Below are 12,691 nucleotides of genomic sequence, written 5' to 3' on the forward strand. Positions count from 1 at the left end.
CTGTGTAATCCTGGCGCAACCCTGGCTGCTCCACACACAAAGTGGAGACTGGGTGGGTTAACAACGAGATAAGCCATTATGATTGGCTAAGGCAGAGACGTGTTTCATGGTAATCAATCGGAGCCAATGTTTTTACACGAGCCCGGCCACGCGCTTCACGCACACAAGCGTAATCGCACACAGCAAACGCACTTTATATTGTTTAACTACTTACTTTTGAAGGAAATACTTAAAGAAAGAATGTCTACCAAACCAGTTGTCTGAGATTGGGAGTTTGATTTATTAAGACTACAGCGTTAAATACACTTTATGTTGTTGAAATGTTTACTTTTGTTGTGAACAAAATACTTCAAGTGCAGGATAAACATTGTGCAATAAATGTTGACGGTTATGTACCTTAAGTATCTGTTCCACTCATTTCAACTGACTTGTGAAAACTGCTCAGAAAAATCCAAATTCTTTGACATACAGCAACTTTTTTTTTTTTTTTACAGTACCGCAAATAGTTACTTTCCCTGGTAACTAGTTACTTTTATTTTAAAGTAATTCAGTTACTAACAGTTACTTTTTGGATCAAGTAGTGAGTAACCATAACTAATTACTTTTTTTTAAGTAAGGTTCCCAACACTGGGTTTGACAGTGCTGGTGGTTGGTGATCATTTTCATCATGGCTGTCAAATTAATTTAATTAAATAGGATAATTTGTTAGTGAACATTCATTTTCTCAATGGTTGAACAAGTCTGTTCTTCAAATTTACTTCCTTAAACACACAGATATTCACTCGGCAAGATTTACAAAAACGACATGGATAATTTGAAGAGTAGTCTGATTATATCAGTGTTTAAACAAATTCAGCGACCATATTCAAGTCTTGTTTGACCTCTGTGTCAGTCTATTATCTGAAAAAACATTCAAGAGGTGATAAGTACCATAAGATGCCCTTTCATCTAAATTCAGACATTGGCTTTATCTTTCTACCAACAAAGAGTCAATGACATGGATTTAATGCTGCATACAATTTTCCTGGATGTTCAGCATCTCACAAAGCACCGGACCTTAATCATTACACTCCACTAATCTGCTGAGGCAATTTAGCAATGCAGCAATGTCAAGATACGAAAAGGTTTTGTGAACTTTTCTGTTTTTTTCAACTGTAAAAATCTTTGCCAGTATTTTGAGTTATTTACAGTTTACACTGATTCTTTGCCACCAAATTTTCAATCTTTCAGGCGTACAATATTTTCAAGGACACATCGATGCTGCGCCAGAATGGCCAATTTAGCGTAGACCGGTCTGACAAAGTAGCAAAGATGAATAACAAGGCTTGTCCCTGCACAAAAATTAGGATATGCCAGAATTTCCACAAAGATCACGATTGGGCTGAATTCTGCTGCACATGTGTTCTTGGGCTAATTTTGGTATGTTTTGTTGTCCTTTTAAAAGCCCCTCAAATTGGCTACAAGAATACTTGAGGTTCAGGTGGCAGTGGTTGAATTTTCATTCGACCAAAATCTTTCAATGAGAGGATCCATCCATTTATTTTCTTCAGCTAATTCGAGGGCTGATCCTGGGGGCAGCAGCTTCTGCAGGCAGGGCCAGACTTCCCTCTGTCCAGCCACCTTTTCTAACTCTTTCAACTCGAGGCATTCTCAGGCAAACCGGGAGTTTTAATCTCTCTAGCATGTCCTGGGTCGTCCCTGTGGCCTCCTCCTGGTAAGACACCTCGCTAGGGATGTGAATTTCTGAAAACCCAAATACCACAATAAGAATGTGTGAAATGAAAGTCTGTTAATTTCACATGGAATGATGCATGCAGTTATGCATCCAAGGTGAATTCTTTACAAAGGTCTGCTTGCCTTTTCGGTTGAACTCATGTTAAGTAAACAAAGGTGAAAAAAAACGTTTAGCAGCACTGATCCTAACCTGATGTTTTGCAAGAGATGTATGAGCCAAACAAAATGACAATTTTAAATAGTTTCAATGAATCAAGTAGTAGTTTTTTGTCATACCACACATTTCCACATGATTTGCCATGAAACACAATACCCCATGTCCCAGGTTAGCCCAGTAAAAATAAAACAGCAAACAGAGTGCGCCATCACGCCTCTATAACTGTCGCATGTAGTATGTATTAAAAATACATGACTGAGATGTATGCCGCACTCATAAATTCCCAGGCTTTCCAGCAACAGCGTATGGACCAGTGACAGCAACAGTAGCAGCAACACATGGCTCAGGTCGGGGAAGGCGTGGAAGAGGTGTCAGCTACATGGCATATAGGCACAACACAGGGGCAGGTAAATGCTCTGTCAGCTACATGGCATACAGGCACAACACAGGGGCAGGTAAATGCTCTGTCTGTATTCTGTGTGGCCTGCCACACTCGCCATGCATTTTCTCTTGTTTCGTCATCGTGTCATCTCTTCAGTTTAACACCCAAATGATTCACACTATGTACAATACTTACAAATGATCTTTTGTGTGGATGAACAACATTGATAGATCCTTATCCTCCTCTGCATTGCTGATCTACTTCATGTTGATTGATTGATGATTTCTAATGTCACTCTTTTTTTACTCATGATTATCTTTAACATTTATTTAATTTGTTTTAGTTCTGTTTTGGATTTCATTAGTTGGCAGCATGAGTACTATTTTAAATTGCTTAGTGATGCCTCAGCATTTGCACTCTTGCTATTTCTTTGCTTGGGCTGCCGTTGGTACCCATTTTTAAAAATGGGAATATGGTTCCCCCCAAAAAAAGAAATATTAAATATTAAGAAGTATTTTTCGGACTAAAAGTCGGTCCGGAGTACAAGTCACATCAGCCATAAAATGCACAATAAAGGGGAAGAAAACATATATAAGTCGCACCGGAGTTTAAGTCGCATTTTGGAGGAAATTTATTTGACAAAATCCAACACCAAGTACAGACATGAACCAGCAAAAATAGGCTAAACGATACGGTATGCTAACGTGACATAAAAACAAACGAGGAGCTGAGAACGGGCCTGACGTAACATTAACAGTTATTCAAATAACTACAACATAAATAATACGTTTATCAAACCATCTGTCACTCCAAACCATTGAATCCACCGATTGAATTCTTCGTCCTTTCTGTAAACAACGCCGCGTGTGCGGCGCGCCACTGACGTCGAACTCGTCGTCATTTGCAGTTCAAATTATTCCACAGGCCCATATAACTGTCAAGTGGACCTCACTCTTGTGAGGTTAAACTGCAGTCTCCCACTTGATAAGGTGGCTTGCTTCGAAGATTTGAATGGAATTCACTCAAATGTACAAGATTCGGACTTTTCTTTCTTTATTTTATTTTTCAAAGTTGTCCAATCCACACAGGTGAAAAACCTTTAAACACAACCAGAAATAGGTGGTCAAAATATAACCCAAAACCCACAAACAACATAACCCCAAATCAAATACTTAATTTTTTATCTATTAGAAACCAACTTCAAAATAAGTAGAAAATACCCATATTTAAAGTACCCAAAATAAACTAAATACATTTTTTAAAGCACTTTTTAAACACACCACATTATTAACTGTATTTTCACCCGAATAATATTAAGAATATAATATTTTATCTTGAAGTTTTCACATGATTAATCACAAATACATTTTAACGTATTTATCACATTATTGGTCCATTTCTCTGCAAACACATAAATGTCCAAAAGCTCACCGGCTCCTTCTTCTGTCTTTACAAGCCTTTGTCCTGCAGTCTCTTTTCCTCACATCCAGCTTTTCCCTTTGTTACACACACACTGCTTGCTCCTCAATGTCCTGTGTGTGAGTGCCTCCAAACCACACTGATTTTCCCAACATCTCCACCTGGTGCACTTAATCAGCTGCCTCCAGGCAGGAAGACACACCCAAACATGAGGCAGCTCAGCCAGAGAGGGGAGCGGCCTGCAGCTCAACTCAACAATAACGATATATAAACTGTATATCAAATAACTATAATATAAACAATTTTATCAAACCATCTGTGTCACTCCAAATCAATGAATCTATCGATCGAATTCTTCGTCCTTTATGTAAACAACGCCGTGTGTGCGGCGCGCCGCTGACGTCGGACTCGTCGTCAGTTGCAGTTCAAATTATTCCACATATAACAATATATAAACTATATATCAAATAACAATATAAACAACAATTTTATCGAACCATCCGTGTCACTCCAAATCATTAAATCCATCGGAATCTTCGTCTTGTGTCACTTAAAAAAAAAAAAAAAAAAAAAAACACAGCTGTTGACTCCGGAACTACGTGCGCCGCTGACGTCAGACTAGATATATCAAATAAATGTATAAACAACAATTTTAATGAACCATCCGTGTCACTCCAAATCATTAAATCCATCGGAGTCTTCATCCGCTGTGTCACTTAAAAAAACAACAAAAAAAACCTGTTGACTCCGGAACTACGTGCGCCGCTGACGTCAGCCTTGTCGTCAGTTGCGGCTCCAATCATTCCACAGATCTGCGTATATAACTATATTGTGGCGGTACCAAAGTATCAGGCAAGATGTGGGTTTGGTAACCGGCTCTTTATTTCACAAAACAAGAGCTCAACATATGAGCCAACACAGTGCTATAAGCAAGCGCCCTGGATCGCTCCCCCCATTCTAGACAATCGAAAACTACTGAAGTCTAACAACATAGACGTTGCTACTCTAAATAAACTATATATCAAATAACTATAACATAAATAACAAGTTTATTGAACCATCTGTATCACAAATCATAAAATCTCCTGACTCCGGAAGTCAGTGAATGGAACTCATTGTCAGTGAGGCTCCAATTATTCCACAGCCATAGTGCGCCCTCATGCGGTTTAAAGTGAAAATAACATGTGAAGTGATCAACTATACTAGTAAGTCAGTAATGTGTTAATGATCAAGTAAAAATTTGTGAATAATTACACATATAAGTCACTCCTGAGTATAAGTCGCCCCCCCACCCAAACTATGAAAAAACACGTGACTTATAGTCCGAAAAATACGGTACTCAATTTGTGTCATTACTCAAACTATTGAAATTTGCAATGATGACATTGAGATGAGACAATGACAGTCAATTCTAAGATTCCATATGTGCTTTAAAAAAAATCCTTTTAAGATCGAACTATTCCTCTGGTTCACCATCTCTACCTATCACCTATCGGTATTAGTATCACATCTAAAATGGATTAGGCATATTTCATGGATTTGATAGCAGAGCTTGACATAATTGATTGCTTATTTTTTAATCATTGCTGTCCATATTGCTTCTGTTGAAGACTTTTTTACAATATTTTTACACCACACAAGGGAGTTGATTGAATTTTTGCGGTGCTCTAAATAAGCCAACAACGTTGTAGTGTTTTTTTACGCACTTTTGCCTTGTCCGAGGAGTAAATGATGTGGTATCCAGTTTTCATTGCTAATTGTACAGCTGTAAAGTTCATTACTGTATTTTTCGCACCATAAGGCGTTTCGGGTTAAAAGGTGCAGACTCAGTTGTGGGGTCTAGTTTGTATTTAATCCACACATAAGGTGCACCGCATTAAAAGCACTTGCATGCCATGACTTACGGTAAACAAACAAAAACATTTCACGGAAGCAAGCCAGTGAGTTCGGTTGTACTTTATTCTACTGTTTAACCATGTACCGTACTCACATTATTGTTAATCGATATTCATAATCCGTCCAAGTCATCTTCTGTATCCAAATTAAACAGTTGGGCAAGTTCCCTCTCATCATTTTCTCGTCGTTGTCACGTTGCTCTTCTGCCATGATCCTGGCTTTCCAGAAAGCTTTAATTGTGCCTTGTACGCATATCTCTTTGTCTATGCCATTTTAGAGGATCCTAATGCTGTTTTCTTGGCACAAATGATAGTATTTATTTATCAATGGCAGCGGAGGTACGTACTCTACGTGTTACATGAAGTCCTCTGATTGGTTTACCGCCTCTATCTACGTAAAACGTCGGGTCTACTTATTAAGCCTGTTTATTACGTCTCTGTGTGGCAGAAGAATTTACAGATTTGCACAAACGGTAGTATTTCTTTATCAATGGCAGCGGAGGTACGTACTCTACGTGTTACATGAAGTCCTCTGATTGGTTTACCGCCTCTATCTACGTAAAACGTCGGGTCTACTTATTAAGCCTGTTTATTACGTCTCTGTGTGGCAGAAGAATTTACAGATTTGCACAAACGGTAGTATTTCTTTGTCAATGGCAACGGAGGTACGTACTTTGCACGATAGTGGCGGTGGAGGTACGTCCTCCTCTACGTGTTACGTCCAGTCCTCTGATTGGTTTACCGCCCCGATTCAAGTAAAACGTAATGTCCTCTGATTGGTTCATCGGGTGCCTGTATATTACGTCTGTATGGCGACAGCCACACAAAACAACTTTACAGATTTGCACAAACGATAGTATATACCGTATTGGCCCGAATATAAGACGATGTTTTTTGCATTGAAATAAGACTGAAAAAGTGGGGGTCGTCTTACATTTTGGGTCTAGCCATTATACCCATTCACTTGTGCGCACTGGTAAGTTAAAGGTTGCTGGTATCGACTGAGTATGGTGCAGTGATCGTGTGCGTCTTTGACACAAAGCGTATACATTTCATTGTTACTACTGTTCACTGTTGTGCTGTTTGTCCGATCGCAGTTTGCTTCGTGTGCGCGCCGTTTGATTGACAGCTCCGGTGTGTTCCTTTAAGTTTGCCTCGCATCATACGAGCAACGTACACGCATGACTACAGCCGTGAGGCAGCGGCACGGTGACTAACGATCGCCAGCAAATGTATTTTGTTGTCTCGATGACTTATGTTTGGTGTGTTGCAGAGAGTATTTCATTTATGGGTATTTAGTATAGCGGAACCGTTACGCGCAGTTAGTTATGTAATGTGGGCCGTCTACTAGTGTTGTGTGATGTCAGAAGTTGAGCGTTGACTTACGTGCTGTATTTCTGTCTGTTGCAGAACCACACGCACACACACACCACACACACACGCACATACACACACCCCACACACCCTTCACACGTTTCATACAATAATCACACACACACACACACACAAGAATCACATTCACACACCCAAAGACTCCCATGTACATGTACACTACACACACCTGCTCTCACATCCTTACGACCAAACGTATACCTATACACTTTTGCAAGTGTGCCTGTATGCCCCTATGAGCCACAGTGCCTGTTACTTTTTTGCCAATAATTCAGTAAAGCAATCAAAACTAAACTATGTCTTCCCTCCTGTGTTCTGACGGCACCCGGGGCGAAAAGAGCATAACCATCCGAGCCAACTACCTATACAGTCCTCAGGCTTCCCCACAATAGCGGTAGCAGTTTGCATTATATTATTGCAATGTTTTTCCTTATTCAGATTTGTTTCAAGACTACAGTTACAGTTAGACTTCACTTTGATGGTTAATGCAGTTATTGCAATTTTGGTGTTTTATCACAGTAGATCGGTTTATTTACATTTCAAAAATCAGACGCCATTCATTTACAAATGTGATTGCACTTTAGTTTACATATTTAAATGTTCAGATATTAAGATGAGATAGACAGTTTTTGCGTGATTTGAATGAGGCAAAATAACATGCTTTTTCTATCAAATATATTGTTATAATCATTTGTTTCAGATGTAATTATTTTCTGTATAAAAAATTAATTTGGTGTTCCTTAAGGACCCCAGGAAGAGTAGCACTGGCATTGCCAGAGCTAATGGGGATCCTAAATCAAACAAACAAACAATCAAACAAAAAAGTCTTTTTTCAAACTTGAGTCTTGAAAAAGAGGGTGTCGTCTTATAATCAGGGTCGTCTTATATTCGGGCCAAAATGGTATTTACCAATGGCAGCGAAGGTACGTACTCCTCTACGTGTTACGTCCAGTCATCTGATAGTTTGTTTGCCCCGATCTACGTAAAACGTAATGTCATCTCATTGGTTCATCAGGTCTTCATATTAAGCCTGTATATTATGGAAGCCACACAAAACAACTTTACAGATTTTGGAATTTGGTCCACACAAAAGCCGCACCTGATTAAAAGGCGCACCTTTGTTTTTTGAGAAAATTAAAGGCTTTTAAGTGCGCCTTGTGGTGCGGAAAATACGGTAGTCTGAGTAGGTTTCCAAGATGTCTGGTGTAAATTATGCTTTTGATTGATACGTCATATATTCAAACAGCATCATGAACCATTATAAGGTTGATCCATTGGATTGATAGTCTTGGCTGAGGATCACAACAGCGACATGTAAAAAAGAGCAAGCTGAAAAAATGTTCACTACTCCCATCTCCCAGGGCACCCTGATTATGGGTTGTGCTCTTTGGCTGGAACCAGCGCTGACTTGAGGGGCGTAGCACAGTACTCCATGGCTGACTATGGCTCCCTCGGGCCACAGACGGCAGATCAGATGTTCCCTAATGAGCATGCCAGCTCGGCCTGCAATTCTCCCAGCGCCCTTCAGCACCACCTTCACAGCCCAGACCTTTTTAAGAGCCCAGGTGTGTAAATTCACGTGTATACTCCTCCCACATATTTTTTTCCAAGGATAATGGTAAAAGTGCTGAAGTATGAGTCTGTGAATGTAATGGACATTTGCCTTTAATATGCTGCATGCATTTGATAGCACTACATTTGCCGTCTGTTGTTTCATTATTGACTGAGAACATGTCATTTCTCATTTTCACTGTTGGAGAAAAGGTGTGACAGTTTCAAACATCCTCTCTACATTGGGGTTCATCTAATCACTCTAGTTTGCTTTTTAAGGTCCTTCAAGGTAGGCAAGTAACTTGTACTATAGCCCAGATCACGCAAAATATGTAAAGAGAAGGTTGAATGAGGTTTAAAAAAATTCCTGTATAGAATTGATGAGTATTCTGCATGCACAAGAATAATCACATTGTTACCAACCTATTGCAGCATATTGACTCTGACCCAGAAGGTATGGATTTAAAAAAAATTATTTCCTGCATCATGATCATGCATCAAATGTATCTCAGTGGAAGTGTGTACAAGATTGTGTCAAATTGGGTTTTATGCCTGGTGAAGCCCATATCTCACTGAGAAGCGAATGCTTGTGAGTGTTTATGCACGTAGCGAATGTTGGCTTTTCGCCAGGGTTCGATAAAGATTGCAAAAGGTTGCGAAGACATTCACAAACAGTTTTAATGGTCAAAAAATATTTTTCTTGTTGGTGTCTTTGAGACAAGGTTCAGAGCTGACAAGAACAAGTCTAGACAAAGACAGGGAACAAAACTAAATCCAATCCAAACAACTCTGAGTAAGTTAACCCTAAAATGAGGGAAACTGAGTTAGTAACCGTTCCAGAAAGAGATAACTTAAACTCTGGGTCAATTACTGGGGTAACTTACTCTGTGAACATAACGTCAAAGTCAAAGTCTGCTTTATTTTCAATTTCTTCACATGCCAAGACATACAAAGAGATTACGTTTCCCACTATCCCACGGTGACAAGACTTAGTACACAATATACACTACCGTTCAAAAGTTTGGGGTCACCCAAACAATTTTGTGTTTTCCATGAAAAGTCACACTTATTCACCACCAAACGTTGTGAAATGAATAGAAAATAGAGTCAAGACATTGACAAGGTTAGAAATAATGATTTGTATTTGAAATAAGATTTTTTTTTGCTTTTGTCAAAGAATCCTCCATTTGCAGCAATTACGGCATTGCAGACCTTTGGCATTCTAGCTGTTAATTTGTTGAGGTAATCTGGAGAAATTGCACCCCACGCTTCCAGAAGCAGCTCCCACAAGTTGGATTGGTTGGATGGGCACTTCTTGCGTACCATACGGTCAAGCTGCTCCCACAACAGCTCAATGGGGTTCATAGTCTGTGGCTGTCTCTTCTAATCGGTGGATCAGGTCGACTAGTTCTTGTTCGTCGCCGGCAAGACCATCAATATCATCCGCAAAGCGGAGATTGGTGATCTTTCTGCCTCCAATGCTTACTGAGCCTTCATGTTGTTCAAGGGCCTCTGACATTATTCTTTCAAGGAAGATGTTGAAGAGCATGGGGGATAGCAAGCAACCTTGACGCACTCCTATTGTTGTCCTAAACCACTCTCCTATGTTGTTTTGTAGGTATACCGCACTTGTGGCTGTCTTGTATAAGTTCTCAATGACTGCAATTATATTCTCATTGATGTTATAGAGTTTCATGGTTGCCCAAAGCGCTTCATGCCACACGCGGTCGAATGCCTTCTTAAAGTCGATGAATACGTGGTAGAGATCCTGTTGGTGTTGCTGGTACTTTTCGCACAGTATCCGAAGATTGAATATTTGTTCTGTGGTGCTGCGACCTGGTCTGAATCCAGCCTGTTCTTCTGCTATTATCTTTTCGGCTTGGGGCATTAGTCTTCTTAATATAACTTTTAGCATTACCTTACTGGGATGGCTGATGAGGCTGATAGTGCGGTAGTTTTGGCAGAGCTGGACGTTGCCTTTTTTGAGAAGGGTGATAATAAGTGATTGTGTCCATGATGTTGGCCACTCGCCTGTTGTCCAGATTTTGTTGCAGATAAGTAAAAGTGCATCTATGATCGGGTCACCCCCCGCCTTGATCAGTTCCGCTGTGATGTTATCCACGCCTGGTGATTTTCCTGGTTTTAGTGACTGTACTGCTGAAACTATTTCTTCTCGCAGTATAGGGTCCTTGTGATTGTTTGTTGCTGCAGGGGCAGTAAGGACTTTTGGGTTGCCTTTTATTTTATGTGTGTATAGTTCGGAGCAGTATTCTGTCCATCTCTTTCTCACTTGTGCTTCTTCGGTTAAGCAATTCCCTTTGGAGTCTTGTATTATTGTGGTCCTTGATCGCTTTGTGGAGGTGAGGTCTTTGATTGTCAGGAAGGCCTTTTTACTGTTGTTTTTGAGTAGGCTGTCTTCAATATCTTTGCACTGATCTCCAATCCACGCTTCTCTCGCTTGGTTTATTTCTTTTTTGACTCGTAGGTTGGTCTTTCTGTATTGTGTCAGGCCCTCTGTTGTGTTCTTTTTCCATCTCAGCTCTCTGCGTTTATCACATAGCTCCAATATTTCGTCAGTTATCCATGGTTTCTTCTTCGGGCGGTGTTTTCCGATAATGTCGCTAGCTGTTTCAGTGATGGCTGAGGTAAAGGAGTGTGTTAAAGATTCTACATCTACATCTTCATTCAATGCGAGTAGTGGTGCAAAATTTCCTCCGATGTTGGCCTTGAAGGATTCCAAAATGGTAGGATCTTTCAGCTTTTCTAGGTTGAGTTTTAGTCTGGTGCCCCCAGCTTTCTGGATCTTTTTCAGACGTAGGGAAAAGGTCAATACACATTGATACTAAATGGTCAGGTGACGATACCAAATGGTCAGGTGACAGCAGGGCAGAGGTTTACCTTATAAGGACATCCTTTTGCTTTCCCGCCTTTTCCGGATAGTATAAAACCTTCTGACCTGGAGAATGGGGGTTGTTGTTTCGTCTGCTGCAGTGCCTCGTGTACTGACCTCTATTAAACAACCCAAGATCTTGCCAATAAAGAACCAACTGTTACTCCACATCTTTGTTTTCCTTGCTCAACGAAGGACATTTTGAACAAAACGTAACAATTCCTATTTAAATTCATAACTGTCACGGATCGGAATGGAGCAGGGCGACCTAATGCAGCTTGGACCAGGGTTTATTTAGGGAAAAGGGAATTGGAATGGAGCATGAAGGGAAACAGACAGGAACTGGCAAACTAATAACATGACCGACTAACCGACAGGTATGGCAAACAGAAAACAACCGAGAGAAAGACAGGAACAACAAGAGACAAGAAATAATCCGACAAGGTTGTGACATGTAAACAGGACCTAAATACGCGATAGGTAACGAGAGGCAGGTGAGAATGATCACACTGATCATGGGCACACAAGAGGAGAGGGGCGAGCACACAGGCACACGGACAGAAACTATGACCATGTCCACATAATAAAACAACCAGGGACGAAACGTGACAGTACAACGGACGGCACTCGACGTCCCAAAAAACCGGGGGGGAAGCGCACCAGTCCAAATGACCGCACTGGTCTGTGGCAAGGCTCGAACCGGCAGCAGCGAAGTCTTACCCGCGTACAGCATCAAAGGGGAAATAGAACCGCAATCGGCGGCATTCGGAGAGTCCACGCCGCAATCGGCGGCTTTCAGGGAGTCTACGCCGCAAGCAGCGGCATTCAGGGAGTCCACGCCTTTCAAGGAATCAAAACCGCAATCGGCGGCATTCAGGGAGTCAAAACCGATATCGGCGGCATTCAGGGGTGTCAAAACCGCGATCGTCAGCATTCAGGGGAGTCTGGACCGCAATCGGCGGCATTCGGGGGAGTCAGGACCGCAATCGGCGGCATTCAGGGAGTCAAAACTGATATCGGCGGCATTCAGGGGTGTCAAAACCGCGATCGTCAGCATTCAGGGGAGTCTGGACCGCAATCGGCGGCATTCGGGGGAGTCAGGACCGCAATCGGCGGCATTCAGGGAGTCAAAACCGCAATTGGCAGCATTCAGGGAGTCTAAACCGCAATCGGTGGCAGTCAGGGAGTCTAAACCGCAATCGGCGGCGTTTAGGGAGGCGGAGCTGTGCGCAGCGGCAGGAGTCGAGCATGCTGCAGTCGTAGCTACGGGG

At 41.3% G+C, this 12,691-nt stretch overlaps 1 protein-coding gene and 1 long non-coding RNA gene across 8 annotated transcripts in view; one reads left to right on the forward strand and one right to left on the reverse strand.

Moving 5' to 3' along the window:
- Positions 1–12,691, forward strand: part of msi2b (musashi RNA-binding protein 2b) — a 159,678-nt gene that overhangs the window by 114,661 nt on the left and 32,326 nt on the right. For 3 of the 7 annotated variants that reach the window (XM_049725806.2, XM_068651368.1, XM_068651369.1), the window contains one exon: positions 2,179–3,711. The exons of 3 other annotated variants lie outside the window; for them this stretch is intronic. In XM_049725806.2, the coding sequence (XP_049581763.1) occupies positions 2,179–2,474 (296 nt within the window). In that variant the 3' untranslated portion in view covers positions 2,475–3,711. Of the gene's footprint in view, positions 1–2,178; positions 3,712–8,340; positions 8,547–12,691 lie in introns of those variants that run through there. One more of the 7 variants, XM_068651370.1, reaches the window with a different exon arrangement.
- LOC125972322 (uncharacterized) lies at positions 741–3,827 on the reverse strand. The gene is made up of 2 exons (XR_007482767.2): positions 3,705–3,827; positions 741–1,743 (listed from the first exon to the last, which is right to left on the reverse strand). It is a non-coding gene; the product is annotated as an uncharacterized lncRNA (long non-coding RNA).

The sequence above is a fragment of the Syngnathus scovelli genome, chromosome 7, assembly GCF_024217435.2.
Source record: "Syngnathus scovelli strain Florida chromosome 7, RoL_Ssco_1.2, whole genome shotgun sequence".
Classification (NCBI taxonomy): Eukaryota; Metazoa; Chordata; class Actinopteri; order Syngnathiformes; family Syngnathidae; genus Syngnathus; species Syngnathus scovelli.